This window comes from Macaca thibetana, chromosome 9 (assembly GCF_024542745.1).
Source record: "Macaca thibetana thibetana isolate TM-01 chromosome 9, ASM2454274v1, whole genome shotgun sequence".
Taxonomy (NCBI): domain Eukaryota; kingdom Metazoa; phylum Chordata; class Mammalia; order Primates; family Cercopithecidae; genus Macaca; species Macaca thibetana.
In genome coordinates this window covers 39,477,237-39,494,734 of record NC_065586.1, presented here as the reverse complement: position 1 = coordinate 39,494,734, position 17,498 = coordinate 39,477,237, and the positions used below count along the sequence as shown (strand labels likewise).

Genomic DNA, 17,498 nt, shown 5'->3' with positions numbered 1-17,498 from the left:
ATTTATTCCTCAAGGAGTTGGGACCCAGAAATCTTTTGGGAAATGAGACGGGGGTCATTCTGTAGCTACTTTCTGCTAAAAAGGGGTGTTGAGGGTCTTCAGGGTCCCCGCCTTGCTTGCTATCATGGTGACAAGGTTTCAGAGATTGTTGTTGTGTCTCTAAAAGTTTGAACCACAGTGTCCAGTGGAGACATGCAGGGATTTGATTGTCCTCGAGGGTAGGAAAGAGGTTGATAAACCTAGTTAGCAGGTTCAAGAAGCAAGGCCCAGAAAGGAGAAGAAGGAAGGTAGAGGCCAGGGGTCCCAGGAAGGGCAGGAACTGTGAGAGTCAGAACCAGGAGAGCCAACCCTCAGTAGTCCTTTCCCAAAGGTGAGAGGCCTGGTTTATGAGACCTCGAATGTGCTCCTGAGTCTGTCCTGGTTTCTTAACCCAGATTGACACTTTTCTTCAAGCACAGACAAATTCCTCCCTGAACTTCAGCCAACATGTCAAGAACTCAGCCACTTTTGAGAACTAAAGCTGCGAGACACTTGACTTGCCACTGCAGCTCTGTTACATGTCAAGCAGTGGTTTCTATCTCTTGAGTCAATTCTAGAGACAGGCTGTGGTAGGTTGAGGAATCTGTGCCAATGCTGGCTCTTCCCATCGTGGCATCTGTGGTGATGCCAAGCCTGATGAGAAAGGGAATTAATTGAATTGTTTGGTGGGGGGCCCAGTGTGAGGTCATAAAAAAGGGCAAGGGCCGAGAAGCATCACTGGTCACAATGGGGGTGTTAGGAGTGAGGTAAGCCAGAGAGCATGCTCCAGTCCAGTTTGCAGGGAGACAGAGGTGGGCCTGTGTCCCACATAGAAAATAAAGTTATGTCATAGGTAGACAAGGATGGATACTGAAGGAGGCAGGTCAATTCCAAACATTGACCAATATCCTTGTTGGCTACCTGATACGTGATATTCTGTCACTAAATATTCATCTGCCAAAGGAGCCAGACATAGGTGACTAATTTGAATAGAAGAATGGTTCTTCTTTCCCAAAGGATCATGTGTCCAGTAATGTCAAGGAGAAGAACCTCCCAAAGGGAGTTAAAAATTTGAAATTTTTCCATGACCCAATACTGGCTTGGTAGGGTAAAGAACCTTACTTGAAATTTGGAGTTTTTAGTTTTTAGAGAAAAAAAGTATGAGAGATATTAATAACGATGATGGCTGTGTTGAAGTGTTCAGGGTTAAGAGAACCCACAAAAGTTCCAGAATCTCTGGTAGTAGTGATGCCTAGGGGTGCCTGGCTGATGAGGGTAATGGGGGAGAATAAGGGGCCTAAAACAGTGCAAGTGGACTTAATCCAGGCTTGAATGTCCACTTTAACTTGTATTAGGTACCATATAACATCTCTTGGAAGGCTTTGTATACAGGGGTCCCAATGATAGGTGAATTTAAATTGGGCTTGAATAGTTGCCTATGCTCGTATCATGGCTGGGGAGCCTGTTCCTGCCCTGGGTGGAAAGAATTTATTTATAACCTCAGGATGAGGCACAGGAAGATTTGGTGAACTTTAGTAGTTGTTGAGCTACTTGTAGAGTCTTTTGTTGTGGTTGTGGGCTGCTGGGGCCTATGAGGGTGATTTTAGCTAGAAGCATTAGTGAGCATAGAGCACTGAGTTGCATGTTCCCAAAGAGAACAGATTAAAGTCAAATCAGGATGTCTCTTGATTATGGAAACAGAAGCTGTTAACTCAGTGAGTATTAGAGAATGCCACCCAGATTATGACTTTGAGATTTAAATCCAGGTAGTACAGAACAGACCTTTTCTTGGAGAGTGTGTTGGTTCACAGTAGCAAAGACATATTAGTAAACCTACAAGGAGTATTATGACTCATTGTATAACAGGCCAAAACATTACTAATTTACTTATGTTTATTCTTTTGGCTTTGCTTGAAGAGGAGTTTGAGACCCTGGAGGGGACAAGTGGTCCAGGTGTCCAATGGCACCTCTAGGACTTCCTCTGCCAGAGATGCATCATATAGCTTTACCTTGGAATAGTGGATCCACTTGGTGATCCCTGGCACCATAACTGTGATAGGAGTGGAGAGTAAAACAGTGTAAAGACCTCTCCAAATAAGACTCAGTTGAGAGTCTGGAGTTCCATCCTTCCAAATCTTGATGAGAACTTGAGTACAGGTGGATTTAAAATTTGGTCAGAGTTTTCAGGGTGTGAAATATATTTTGGCCTAGTTTTTGAGCCACCAGCTGAAACTGCGAGAAGGAATTAACATAATTAGAATTGGTAAGGTCAGTATCCAATAGGAAATTGAAGAAAGGGTCTTCCACATAATAACTCAAAATAACTGAGTTGTAAGCTAGAGATGGGTATGTTTCTCACCCTTAGTAGAGCAATAGGTAGTTGTTTTGGTTATGGCTTTGAAGTTTCCTGGCATAATTTTTCCAAGATTTGCTTGAGAGATTTGTTAATTCTGTCAACCATTCTGCAGTGTTGTGGGTGCCAGGAGGAATTTAGAAAGTAACTGATTCCCAAGGCCTGGGAAACAAGTTGAGTAACCTGTGAAGTGAAGGATGAACTATAATTACTTTGCAGCAACCTGGGGATGCCAAACCAGGGATGACCTCCTTGAGAAGGGCCTATACTACCCCCATTGCTTTTTCCATTCACAAGGAGTAAGCTTATATCCAACCTGTAAATATGTCTACAAAGACCAGAAGATATTTATATCCCTGACAGGCAAGAAGTTGGGTGAAGTCAAGTGGCCAGTCCTCCCCAGGGTAAGTGACCCTCCATTGGACTGGCTGGAAAAGAAAAGGAGGTTTGCTTCCTTGTTTAATGTGCAAAATGTTTAATGTGCACAGGGCACAGGCCCTACAAACTTGTTCTATAGTCTTGGAAATATTTTTTTTCCCAAAAGAACCATTTGCACATTATTGAAAGTTGTTTCTTGCAAAAGTGGCAAGAGTCATACAAAGCATAGTTAACTGTCCATTGAATATTTTAAGGTAGATGAAAAACTTCTCCCAATTGATACCAGCTTCCAGAGCCTCATGTCCCAGTGCCCATTCCTATTCCTCTGGTGAGAACAAGGAGCTGGTGGCTTTGGATCCTCAGTGGGAGGATTAAAGGAAGCTGAGGATGCTCTGCTGGGAAATTTCCTAAGACATTTATGGGAGAATTATCTGCTGAGGGGCTCATGAGAGCCAAGATGGCAGAGTCCCATCTGCATTTTTGGCAGAGATCCTGGTCTTCTTTTAGAGCCATAATGACCTGGATACAGGGCACCTCTGACCATTTTCCCTGTCACCTGCAAAGTAGGTCCAACTGCAAGATGGTGTTAAAATTAGGGCTACCATTTTCTGGCCAGTCTTCCTAGTCATATAGTTTGCATTGAGGCTATGAAGCATTGCAAAGGAAAACTAATATAGTTTCCTTCAATGTCTGGGGATCAGACTTGTCCTAACTTTTGAGAATGCATCCAAGGGGAAAATCCTACAGTGTGGAGTGTTGAAGGACTCCACACTGTGTGGACATGGGCAATCTGAAAAACAGAGAGAAGAAAATGCTAGTGGAGTGTGAGCATCCTCGCTCTCTGTCCATTCTCATCCATTGTGAAAGGGAGAGAGCATCCTTTCCATCCCTTTCCCACACTAGACCAGGTATCCCTAGTCTGTGAAGAGCTTCAGATTTCGTGCACCCTTACTACATGCTCCCAACCGAGCAGTGACCTCTTCCCCTCATTTGGGCTGTGGACCCCCTAGGTCCATAGGTCTTGCATCTAATTATAGATGACTCTGCCCAATTATAATTTTGTAGCCTTCAGTGATAATCCTCTGCATACAGGCAAAGCATGTCAAAGACAGTGGGGAGGGCTAGAAGCAAGAGGGAAGTTGATTGTTAAATCCCTGAGAATTCAGTGGTAAGAACATGGAGAGAAAATTGGGTACTAGATACATCCAAGGAGACCCCTAAACCTAGACCATAGCACCTAAAATTTACCTACATTCCATCTGGAGGTGGAATTAGTGCAGAGGAGGTGGTGACAGGGCATGCAAAAAGCCATTCTATTGGGGCCTACCTGGGAAGAGACAGGGCAAAGGAGGTGGCATTGGCTAGCAAGAGAGATGCCATGATGGCACGGGCAGCAGGAGCAACTGTGAAGACAGGGTGGTGAGTCCCCAGAGGTCAGTTGTGAGAATATGGAAGTAATCAGAAGCCTTAGGTTCTCTGTCAAGAAAAAAGCATTCTGTGCTTGGGGAGCTCTGTTGGGCATTAGGTGAAAGTGCTCTAGTTGAACACACAAAGTGGAGATGCTAGGGAGATTGCTCAGCATGCTCAGCATTCTCACAGTCTATGCTGCATAGGAAGCAGATATGTGAGAGGAGACAGTGGCGAGCACAGTCCCTACCTCACGACAGGATGGAAGTCACAGCACCAAAAGGTATGGCCAAGCCTGGAGTTCCAGAAAGTGTCCTCAGTTCTTGTCTTTTTGCAGAAAGAATTCAACGAAAACACCAGTTAGTAAATCCAGCAAAACATTTATTGTGCAAGTAACAGTATGCTTTAAGAGAAGAGTGCACTGACTTGGCTGGGAACAGCCTCAATACATTCTGCATTTGATCTTTTCTCTCACTTTCTTCTTTAGGTTCCTGCCTTTGTTCTTGCCCAGTTCACACCCAGGCTGGCAGACCCTCCCTTACTCTTGGTTAATGTGCATATGCAGAACCCAGTGATCAAGACAAATTCTACCCAATGATGGCATTGCTCATTACCTCCACCCCAGGAAGGTAGTATAGCACTCAAATTTGTACTCATTGTGCCCACACAGCTCTTAAGAATTCCCCTTTTGCCTTTCCCCTTCTTTATCAGATTGTAGTTAACACATTCTGACAGTTCAACCATAGAATGAGTAATTACTGAGCATCTTAAGAGTCGTTCTGCAGTGTTTCTTCCTACATAGCTACCTTTCCTCCTGCCTGTTAATGTCTGACTAACTGGCTACCCTAACAGTTGGATTGAAAAGTTCTTGTTCAGTTGAACCTTGAAAGTTTGAAAGTGTCATGTCCTAGGGAGCTGGGAACCCTGTGCAGTTTTACATGGAATTCTGAGTAGAAAGAACAGAATGTATTCTGTTTGGTCACATTTGCTATTTAACTACTCCTGATATCATTGCCATCTCAGCCATAAATCATTTGAGTGATGGTAAGATAGACATAAGTGAACTTCACTTTAAGAATTCAAATATTGCTTTAAGTATTTAAAAACCACTGTACAATTGCACAGCAACAGGCACATTTTGCAACAATTCAACTGAAATGCTGTAAGTACAACAGCAATTAAGGATGTAATCATGTAAGAAAAAAGAATGAGTTCATGTCCTTTGTTAGGGACTTGGATGCAGCTGGAAACCGTCATTCTCAGCAAACTATGACAAGGACAAAAAAATCAAACACCGCATGTTCTCACTTATAGGTGGAATTGAACAATGAGAACACTTGGACACAGGAAGGGGAACATCACACACCAGTACTGTTGCGGGGTAGGGGGTGGGGGGAGGGATAGCATTAGGAGATATACTCAATGTAAATGATGAGTTAATGGGTGTAGTACACCAACAAGGCACATGTATGCATATGTAACAAACCTGCACGTTGTGCACATGTACCCTAGAACTTAAAAAAAAAAAAAGAAAGTAAGCCAAAGCATCTCCAAGTATAACTTTGGTTGTTAGGCAATACCAGTACATTTCCACAATCTAACTTAAATGCAATTTTTACAGAAATTTAAAATGTGCTGGTATAGTTACATTTGTTGAGTAAAGTTAAAAAATGAATATCTTTTGACAATTAAAACCCCAGGGACTTAAAAAAAAAAAAAAAGCTGTAAGATTTGTTTCCTTTCCTTAGAAACACAGATAATTATGACCTTTATTTAAAATGCATGAGTCAGTTAGACAACTCAATATCTTGCCAAAAATATAGAGAGAACTATATCAGAAGTCTGACAACCAAAGAAAAAACAATACTATACCTAACTTTTGACAAGTCATTCTCCATTCTGATATTTGAAGACAATGAGCTTGAAGTAGGAATCATTAAGGTTTCTCTTGGGATATGTATTCTGTTGAGATCTAAATTATCATTAAGATTTCCATTGCATGGTGACTCTAGGACTGGCCTTGTAGTATGAGAAGTAAATAAAGATCTGCTCCACTCATTTTCTTGAAGAAGTTTGGTACTGACATCTGCTAGAATTTCTTTACCTCTGTGAAGATTGCAAAAGACAGATACTGAGTATTTTGTTTTTTAACAAATGTGTCTAAATGACTTGCGTTGTTTAAATAGTGACCATGAGTCAATGAAAGATACAACAAACCATGTTTTAACTCTGAAAGTGTATTAGAGCCTATATGCTGTATACAGTTATAATTTTAAAGTTGTTGTAAAGAAGTACATATATTTCTCGAGGATTTCTAACAAATAAGTAATTCAAACAAAGTAGGGAGGGAAGAGCAAAAGCTATTAATGATGTATGGATTAACAAGTCACACTTGTTGCCTTCTGAAATGGCTCTACTTATAAGATTCTTAAAGATACCATTAGAAATATTTGTGTTTAGCCCAGGCACAGTGTCTCATGGCTGTAATCCCAGCACTTTGGGAGGCAGAGTCAGAGGATCATCAGAGGTGGGGAGATTGAGACCAGCTTGATCAACATGGAGAAACCTTGTCTCTACTAAAAATACAAAAATTTGCTGGACTTGGTGGTGCATGCCTGTAATGCCAGCTACTCGGGAGGGTGAGGCAGGAGAAACACTTGAACCCTGGAGGCCGAGGATGCGGTGCGCCAAAATCGCGCTATTGCACTACAGCCTGGGGAACAAGAGCGACATTCTGCCTCAGAAACAAAAACAAACAAACAAACAAACAAAAAGAAATATTTGTGTTTAGGCCGGGGTCGGTGGCTCACACCTGTAATCCTAGCACTTTGGGAAGCCGAGGCTGGCGGATCATTTGAGATCAGGAGTTTGAGACCAGCCTGCCCAACATGGTGAAACCCCGTCTCTACTAAAAATACAAAAATTAGCCGGGCGCGGTGCTGGGTGCCTGTAATTCCAGCACTCAGGAGGTTGAGGCAGGAGAATCGCTTGAACCTGGGAAGCGGAGGTTGCAGTGACCCGAGATTGTGCCACTGCACTTGAGTCTGGGTGACAGAGCAGAGCAAGACTCCATCTCCAAAAAAAAAAAAAAAAAAGCCAGCAGTGGTGGTGTGGTGGTTGCTCACCCCTGTACCCAGCACTTTGGGAGGCTGAGGACGGCGGATCAGCTGAGTTCAGGAATTGGAGAGCAGCCTGACCCACATGGCAAGAAACCCCATCTCCACTAAAAATACAAAACTTAGCGGGGCGTGGTGGTGGACGCTTGTAATCCCAACTACTTGGGAGGCTGAGGCAAGAGAATTGCTTGAATCTGGGAGGAGAAGTTTGGAGTGAGCCGAGATCCCACCATTGCACTCCAGCCTGGGCGACATAGGGAGATTCCATCTCAAAAAACAAAGAAAGAAAGAAAAGAAAAGAAAAAAATACTTGTGTTTCAAGAGTAACTACATGAAATGTTAAAGATGCTAATTCGCTGGACCAGAGTAAACATTGGACTGTGTATAAATATATTAAAACATCATGTCTTACTCCTTAAATATGGACAGTAAAATAAATAAAATGAAGCTTGTATTTAGTAAACCAGTTACAGCAAACAAAAAAAAACACTGTCTCTCAAAGACATTTTTTTCTTTTTTTTTTTTTTTTTGAGACGGAGTCTTGCTCTGTTGCCCAGGCTGAGTGTAGTGGCCAGATCTCGGCTCACTGCAAGCCCCGCCTCCCGGGTTCACGCCATTCTCCTGCCTCAGCCTCCCGAGTAGCTGGGACTACAGGCGCCCGCCACCTCGCCCGGCTAGTTTTTTGTAGTTTTTAGTAGAGACGGGGTTTCACGGGGTTAGCCAGGATGGTCTCGATCTCCTGTCCTCGTGATCCGCCCGTCTCGGCCTCCCAAAGTGCTGGGATTACAGGCTTGAGCCACCGCGCCCGGCCCTCAAAGACACTTTCAAACATTTCTATTGAACACTCTTGTACATTTCACCCATTATCTGAGAAAAACTAAGCATTTGGTACCAAGGAATCATTCAGAACAACAACTCTCAGGGGAGAAGGAGACAGCTGAGATCAAAGAGAACTTAATCATCTCCAAAGGCATTTTGCTCCTAAAATCGTGGCCAAGGCATCAGAAGTAGGGCCTGCCCTTTTGGTCTTCCACCCACCGCTTCAGGCTGACCAATGTGTTATTTTTCACCACTTTATGAATTATATTTCCTTTCAAGCCTGTGTTTACCATTCCCTATTTCACAACTATGCCTTTATGTGGAGTGGAAAAACTGTACAAAACACTTTGTTCCAAGGTGACCTCTAAGGATAATACCAAAGATTGCAATCAAGGAAATGTAATTTACTGAGTGCCAGAATGTGCAAAGGAGGAGAAGTACCTGACCCTTTTTTCAGTTTAAGTTGTAATCTTATCAAAAATAATTAAACTAAATATTTCTATATAGAGGAATGCTGACAAACAATTGTATAACAGTATCACTGTCTAAATTATGAAGCTTCAAGATACTTGGCAGAAAAATTAATAGATCAGGTTAACTACATAAGAATATTAAGGGGAAAAGGAACCATATAAAACCAAAAATCAGGCCAGGCATGATGGCTCATGCTTGTAGTCCCAGCACTGTGGGAGGCGAAGGTGGGGAGATCACCTGAGGTCAAGAGTTTGAGACCAGCCTGGCCAACATGATGATACCCCGTCTCTACTACAAATACAAAACTTAGCTGGGCGTGGCGAGATCATGAAAGGTCATAGTTGGGAGTCTGAGGCCGGAGAATTGCTAGAACTCCGGAGGCACAGTTGCAGTGAGTCCAGATCATGCAACTAACTGCACTCTAGTTTGGGCAACAGAGTGAGAATCCATCTCAAAGAAACAGAAAACAAAAGAAAAACAAACAAACAAAAACCTCCACCAAAAAAAAACAGGGGAGTGGTATGAATTGTCCTAGACTAACATTTTAAAAGTAAGTTCATTTACTAACATCTTTTTCCAAAATTGTCTAATCTAGTTAGCTTTTGCTTCCCCAATCCTATGAATCTGTCTCACTAAAAATTATGCTTTTGAGGCAAATTAATGATCTTCATTTATTTTCTGTGATTCTGTCTTTGACGTACTTGCTTAATTTATCTGACAGAGATTCTCTAGCTTTTAATTCTTCTAGATGCAGTTTCTTATATGGTTCCAATTCTGCTGTAGTATAATCTGCTTGTGAAGTGTTTGCTTTGCAGAGTTGGAATTCCAGATTTTCAATTATAAGTTCCGTCTGACTTTGCATGGAAGCAATGTTTTCTTCTGTTAACCACTGTAGCTCTTCTTGAGATGTTTCTTGTGTCTAAAACAAATTAAAAGGGTACATAAAAAATGATAGCCTGAATAACTATCGTATATTTGTTTCTTTTTGTTTTGGGTCAGTGATCTAGAGAGCATTTTTAACTATATGAAAAAAGAATCTCAAGTTTAATATATTTATTGTCAGTATCAGCTAAGTTAATAATTTAATCTGAATTATAAACAAATGAAATCATACTTATGGTAGTACTCATGAAATGTAACGCTCCAAAGAATAACAGAATCAGTTTAAATTCTAAAAAGTTGAACAATATAACTTAAGAATATTTTAAGAGTGTAGTATAATTTTTAAATCACATTTTTCTTTCTCTATTAGTCTTGTTTTATGCCAACTGATTTTAGTAATCAAATGATTCACTAATGAGAATCACTATTATGGAAGATCAATTTAGTTACAGTAATGGTGGCAAGTGAAATATTTAGAGAGAGAAACAGATATCACCTTCCTTCTAGAAATCTACCAAACAAATTGCTATAAGAGAAGTAGAGGAAACACATACAATGTTTATATCCAAACTATAATTTGCAGTGAAATGAATGAAGGCACATTATGGATAATAAACTAACCTGTAAAAATAGATTGACTTTTTCTAATTGTTCTATTATCTCCTGCCTTGCTCTTCTTCAACCTCCTGTTTATGGTGTTCCAATAGACCACGTTCTAACATATTCATTTCCATGTGACTTTTGAGGTTCACTAGTTCTTCTTCCAACCTCTCCTCATCCATCTGTAGTGTTTCACATTTATTTTGCATCATTTTCATATATAATGCCTGTTGAAGAACTTCAATCTCTCCATCCACATGTCGATCTTCTGAAGATGCAATTTCCACTGCCTCTATAGGATCAAACAATAAGGTTTGGTAATGAAGAAGGAAGACTGAGAATAGTCTAACATAAAAGTAGTAATTTTTAGTTGTAATAAAGTTCAGACACAGAGCCAAACCATATCAAAATGTAAATTACACTTTTAGCTGGGGGACAAGATGGTCAACCAGATGCAGTCAGGAAACACCTCTTCCACAGAGAGAAAACAAAATATTAAGTAAATCGTCACACTTTGAACAGATCTTTGGGAAAAAAAGAAACACATGAAGTCAATAGAGCGGCAATACAGACACGGAGTTTGAAGAGGGAGGAAGCTAGGAAGCCAGACGGAGTCACCAGACACCAGGCCCAGCTCTTGGTCCAGAACGGGACCTAAGGAAGGAGAGAGTGAAGGAACTATGGGTCACACACGCTTGCCATGGACCTCTAAGATCCTAGCTACAAGAGATCCCATGATCCACACAGACATTTGAACTGGCAGAGGGCACTGCCAGGAGAGTAGGGAGAGGCGGAGCTCAAACATGCATGGAGCCCAAAAGGTTTCATGCATGAGGCAGCTGTAGCAAAATACAGGAATAGGCACCCATTCCTCAAGGCTCTCCACCTTTCTCTGCATGACTCTAGTCCCTGCTGACAGCTGGACCAGGAGAGAGCAGGGCTGCCTTTCCTGAGGGTCTGAAGTGCATTTGATCTGTACAGCCCCTTTTCTGCCGGGGCCTTCCCCAGTTGATGCCTGGTTGTTCCTTCAAGGGTGTACACATAGCACAGCCTCCACTGTACCACCTGAGTGTTTTTCTGGCAGACCAAAAGCAGTTTTCCTGCTCCAGCACAGCTTATCCCTGAGGTACAAGAGGATACAGCTACAAGACCTGTCCCAGCTTCCCAGAGTTTGAGCACAGTTAAGGGGTATTGAGCTCATAACTGTGGCCCGAGCTCAAGTTGGGGTGGCGCTCCTACTCTCAGAACACTGAGAAGAGTGAGGCACAGGAAAAAACAAATAACTCCATCAAAAAGTGGGCAAAGGATATGAACAGACACTTCTCAAAAGAAGACATTTATGCAGCCAACAGACACATGAAAAAATGCTCATCATCACTTGAATCAGAGAAATGCAAATCAAAACCACAATGAGATATCATCTCACACCAGTTAGAATGGTGATCATTAAAAAGTCAGGAAACAACAGGTGTTGGAGAGGATGTGGAGAAATAGGAACACTTTTACACTGTTGGTGGGACTGCAAACTGGTTCAACCATTGTAGAAGACAGTGTGGCGATTCCTCAAGGATCTAGAACTAGAAATACCATTTGACCCAGCCATCCCATTACTGGGTATATACCCAAAGGATTATAAATCATGCTGCCATAAAGACATATGCACATGTATGTTTATTACGGCACTATTCACAATAGCAAAGACTTGGAACCAACCCAAATGTCCATCAACGACAGACTGGATTAAGAAAATGTGGCACATATACACCATGGAATACTATGCAGCCATAAAAAAGGATGAGTTTGTGTCCTTTGTAGGGACATGGATGCAGCTGGAAAGCATCATTCTCAGCAAACTATAGCGAGAACAGAAAACCAAACACCGCATGTTCTCACTCATAGGTGGGACTTGAACAATGAGATCACTTGGACACAGAAAGGAAAATATCACACACCAGGGCCTATTGTGGGGTAGGGGGAGGGGAGAGGGATAGCATTAGGAAACATACCTAATGTAAATGACTAATGGGTGCAGCACCCCAACATGGCACATGTATACATATGTAACAAACCTACATGTTGTGCACATGTATCCTAGAACATAAAGTATAATTAAAAAAAAAAAAAACACACATCTTGGCTGGAATACCATAAGCAGTGAGTTTTATCTCAACAACAGTAGAAAAGCAAGCAGATACAGAGTAAGCAGGAAAAAAATAGAGAACTTAGAGGACTCCATATGTTAACTCTGTAGTTGTGAGTTTTTAAAATAATAACCATTTAAGCCCTAAATTTTCCTGATGTAATTTTGCCTTTTTATTTTAAAATGTCCAAAAGAAGCATCATACTATGTAGCCATGAGGAGTCCAAGAAACCTAGCATATCTGAATGTTGGAGAATCCTATTCTGTTTCTTATTAATATCTAGAGAGCAAAGGAAATTCTATAAATCTTGTAAGAAAATGCCAGGAGGTTAGCCCAGTGTTTTAGATAGTGGCAACTAAGCTAGTGTCACTTTTTAGAAACAAGTAAGGGGGAAACGTCAAACAAATTCAAAGGAGCCCAAGATAAAAACGTTCATATAAAATATAACCTTGCTGTGTAAATCAAACAAAATATAAAACTATGTGTGCAAACTAGAAAATAAATGCTTCACAAACAGAAGGTAAGTTCTGTAGAAACCAAGAGTACACAATCCAGAAAGATGTTTGTCTTTATAGCAGAAAGGACTTACCAGAAATGACAAAAAAGCTTTCATTGTTCTAGGAGGGATATATGGTCTTTTATTAAAGGAGCCTTATTCAAACCAGACCTCAACATACCAAAAATCATGTATCAAATAACTGAGGTTTAAACTGAAAGAAGACTCACCAGGGCAGAAAGGGTGACTTATAGAAGCAGAGCGCTAAAGGGTATAAAGTGAAGACTGCATGCATGCTCCAAGAATCACCAATTCCTTCCAATTGTAAACTTTGCAGGTCCCATTTATGACACCATATGTGTAAACCTAAACAGCAAACAAAGAGTCTCTCAAGTAAAAAATATTTACTTGGAATAAATTATTGTAATGAGAATGTAAATGTCATAGTAAACCATGTGCATATTAATAGAGGTAAAGAAGAACAAAATTTTTAATGTGGAGGATTGCATAGTTGTTTTTGAATTAATTATTCTTGGCTGCAAAGATCAGTAACAAGGGTGATGAGTCTGAGGTTAGACCAGCAGTTTCTGGGCCTGTGTCACTGCAGGTGTCTTTTCTGTGTAAGGCTGCAATGTCCTTTGTGCAAGGTTGCGGTTTTTTAAGTCTTTTCTGATAGTTTTTTTATCAGACATATAAACATGACAGTCCTCTAGTGATGGCCTTCTTGGTCTATTTGCCCAGGTTTTCTTTTTTTTTTTTTTTTTTTTTTTTTCTTTTTTTTTTTTTTTTGAGATGGAGTCTCGCTCTGTCGCCCGGGCTGGAGTGCAGTGGCCGGATCTCCGCTCACTGCAAGCTCCGCCTCCCGGGTTTACGCCATTCTCCTGCCTCAGCCTCCGGAGTAGCTGGGACTACAGGAGCCCGCCACCTCGCCTGGCTAGTTTCTTGTATTTTTTTAGTAGAGACGGGGTTTCACTGTGTTAGCCAGGATGGTCTCGATCTCCTGACCTCGTGATCCGCCCGTCTCGGCCTCTCAAAGTGCTGGGATTACAGGCTTGAGCCACCGCGCCCGGCCTGCCCAGGTTTTCTTAGTCTTACTGAGACCATTTTGATTCTGATAACTTCCAGAGGGGTAAGGTGTACACGAGAGCAACATACCTTTTGTTTAATTTTGCTGTCAATGTTAAAGTTTTCTAATACAGAGTATATTAAGAAAAAGAAGGAAATATAATTAACCAATATTTATATTTAAATTTAAAGATTACCCTGGCCTTTATTGGGAACCTGATAAGATCTGATTTATTTCAGCATGAGTGTGCATAAATTTTACATCAGATAGAGTTTCTGTGCAATGGGAATATTGTAAGATTGTTCATTTTGTTAATTTGATCATTTTAAAACCATATTAAATGAAAATAAAACATATAGAATATTTTAGCTTTAATCTCCATCAGAGACAAACAAACAAAAACATAAACAATGGAATCCATTTAAATTTAGCCATTAATATAAATTGAATTTTATCCTGCTAATAAAACAATAATTTACAATTCAAACTTTATGCATTAAGTCAAAAAATTAAACAAGGAAAAATTACAACATTAGATCCTAGAATAAAGTATTTGATGATTACACATGCAAAATAGCATAATTTAAAAGTTCTTAGTAAAAAAGGAAAATTCTGCAAATATACTAATCAAGAAAAAACATTAGAAGTATTTCAATAAAGGTAAAGTTAAAAGATGGAGGGGACTGAGCTCTCACAATTCACCACTGTGTGAGATGGCTGAGTAGGAACCAAAACAAAGAAGAGAAGAAAAACAGGAAAGAAGCTGATTCAAAGAATCTGAATTGTAGTTGTTCACAGATGACATGGATGTAAACTAGAAAAGGAAGAAAATCTATTTTAACATGCAGAACATGAACTGTTAGAAACACAACATCCAGAAAATTGGGTAAATGCATGGTCAACATACTACTCTTCAGTAGTAATAATGGATGAACAACAGGAATAAAAACAGCATAACACAGACAATCAACATCTATTTTGATTATCAAATGTACCAAAATACACATTTACAAGACATGTCTAGGCCTGCAAAAACTCATAAAACTTTACTGAATGACACACACACAAAAAGACATGTTTTAAGACAAATCAAATCCTTGGATCAGAAAAGGTAGTAAAATAAAGATCTTTACGACACAAATTTAGTGTACTTTAAACCTGAAGTCAACATATTTCAAAAAAAGTCTCTTATGTATTAATCAAGAGACAAAATTATAGTAAAAGGAAACAAAATGGAGGGCTTGTCAAGTTTGATAGAAACTTATATGTATAATATAGTTTGGCTATGCCCCCACGCAAATCTCACCTTGCATTGTAATAATCCCCATGTGTCATGGGCGGGGCTAGGTAGAGATAATTAAATCATGGGAGTGGTTCCCCTATACTGTTCTCGTGGGAGTGAATAAGTCTCATGAGATCTGACACTTTTATAAATGGGATTCCCCTTGCAAAAGCTCTCTTGCTTGTCATCATATAAGACATGACTTTGCTCCTCATTTGCCTTCAGCCATGATTGCCAGGGCTACCCAGTCATGTGAAACTGTGAGTCAATTAAACCTCTTTCCCTGATAAATTACCCACTCTCGGATATGTCTTTATTAGCAGTGTGAGAACAGACTAATACGATGTATTATCTTAAACTTCTAAATGAATCAAATACAAAACACATACCAAACAATATTGAAATAAAATGACCTTAATACTACTTAAAACAAAATAAACAATGACTCAAAAAATGACCCAAAAATGAAAATAAACTTCACACATAGAATGCCAGGCTTACATATAGTCAAATAAGTAGGAATACAAAAGAAAACATGTTATTTTCACAACTTAAACGTAGTTATCCTGTATGTAAAAGAGTGTGTAATTATCCTGGTATGGTGGCACATGCCTGTGGTTGCAGCTACTCAGGATGCTGAGGTGGGAGAATCACTTGAGCCCAAGAGGTTGAGGTTACAGTGAACTATGTTGATACCACTGTACTCCAGCCTGGGTAACAGAGTGAGACCTTAGATCAAAAAACAAAGAAAATAAAAATAAAAGAGTGTCTTACTAGGTATCGGTTAAAGCAGGAGGGAAAGCACACATCTTTGGTGGGAGAGACGATCTTTGCAGCTTTGTGAAAGGGATCTTTCCAGAATGTATCAAAAATTTGGCCCCACACTCACACTTCAAGTTGCCCAACCCAGAAAAAACCTGACGTCTGCCATGACATCATCACAGCCCACAGAATCCACAGTGACATTATTTATAATAGTAAAAATTGTATAGTACCCATATGTCCTAAGTAAGAAAATACTCCAACACAGAGCTTAAAAGCAAATATTTTAATATGTAGTACCATGATGACAGTGGCTCCTGGTTGAGACAATGATTGGTAGTGGAGGATGTGACAAGGAAGGGTGTTTTACTCCTTAGTATCAAAGCTGTGTCATTGTTAATAATTTTACCACAAAATAAATATATATATTATTTACAAGAAAAATAATATTTAATAACCAGAATTTTGCTTCAACCTCTGGATGGTTAAGAAAGTTGTCTGCTTCAACGTCTCAGCAGAATTTTAAATTTCTTTAACCTATAACAAAAGATGAATGAGAGTACCTCCATGAACAAGATTTCATTGAGATGGATGTGCTGTCAATGATTTAAACAACTTGCTAGCATTAGATATTTAGGTTGATTCAACTTTTTTAAAGCAATGATAGAAAAAAACACCCTTTATTATCTAAATGTAGTGGAACCTTTATTTTTCATTAGTATCAGGTTTTGAATATTCTTTTCCATTGTATTTCTAAAATTGTAATTACTAGTTTAAAGTCAAAAGTATACTGATTCACTCAGTTTAGCTTCAAGTTCATTGCAGCATTAGGCAGAGCAGTTTCCTTTTCAAAAATCTTCCTTGTCCTGAATTTTCCAGCTCTTCCTGCCATTAATACAGCACTGATGTGTGCTGTTTCTTTAATCCTGGACCACAAAGAGCAGACAGTGTATCCAGATGTGGACTCTGAACAATTGCTGCAGCCCAACCCCACTGACCACACAGGATCTGCTCTTCGTTGCCACCGTAGGTCTGGGGTGGAGCCCTGCCAAGGATGATGCCCCAAACAGAAGCTCTTCACAGCTTTCATTTCACTGGGAGGCTGTGACAAGGAGATGGGAGAGGGCTGAAGCCAGGCCCTCGGTAAATGTGAGCAAATATGTGAGGCAGGACACTGCAGAGTCGGAGAAGGTGAGCAAGTCCTAAACACAGCACTGCAGGATGGAGACAGACCCGTGATTCTATAAGGAAAGGTGCCATTTCTGACGCTTCCTCCTTTTCTCTTCCGCCAGGGTACTTTCTTAGGTACAATCAGTATTGACAAATCGGTCCTGAGTGCTGAGAATATTTATTTTAGGGCTTCAAATCAACACACCCCTTCCTGTGCCAAAAGGGAAGGAACTCAGCATGTGGGAAGGATGGTCCTATGCTGTTCACTGGGACAGGAGAATGTGGGAACAAGAAACTCCAATGTGAGACAACAGGAGCGCTGTTTCTATTGCTGTCCTCAGGACACCCTCCTTCTTAGTGAAGCCCACACATTAGGTGCCTGCCTTGGGTATGTGGCTGCACTGACCCTCCACTTCAGGTCACAAACCTGCAGGTCCTGCCAGCCCCTGGTGAGCATAGCATCACCAGGGGAGGCTGAGTAGAGCTTTTCCTTGCTCCTGGTCCTCAGCTTCCCAGTCTCTCTTCCATTACCGA

General features: G+C 40.5%; 1 protein-coding gene and 1 long non-coding RNA gene across 2 annotated transcripts; one reads left to right on the top strand and one right to left on the bottom strand.

Annotated features, from left to right (window-relative positions):
- Window positions 1–825: 825 nt before the first annotated feature.
- Window positions 826–17,173, top strand: LOC126963138 (uncharacterized). Its single transcript, XR_007728956.1, has 4 exons — window positions 826–994; window positions 2,591–2,775; window positions 4,644–4,785; window positions 16,674–17,173. It is a non-coding gene; the product is annotated as an uncharacterized LOC126963138 (long non-coding RNA).
- LOC126963128 (ankyrin repeat domain-containing protein 26-like) lies at window positions 5,960–9,508 on the bottom strand. The gene is made up of 2 exons (XM_050805123.1): window positions 9,267–9,508; window positions 5,960–6,262 (listed from the first exon to the last, which is right to left on the bottom strand). Exons 1-2 carry the CDS (start codon window positions 9,425–9,427, stop codon window positions 5,986–5,988), a joined length of 438 nt encoding a protein of 145 aa, XP_050661080.1. The 5' UTR covers window positions 9,428–9,508; the 3' UTR covers window positions 5,960–5,985.
- Window positions 17,174–17,498: the final 325 nt, after the last annotated feature.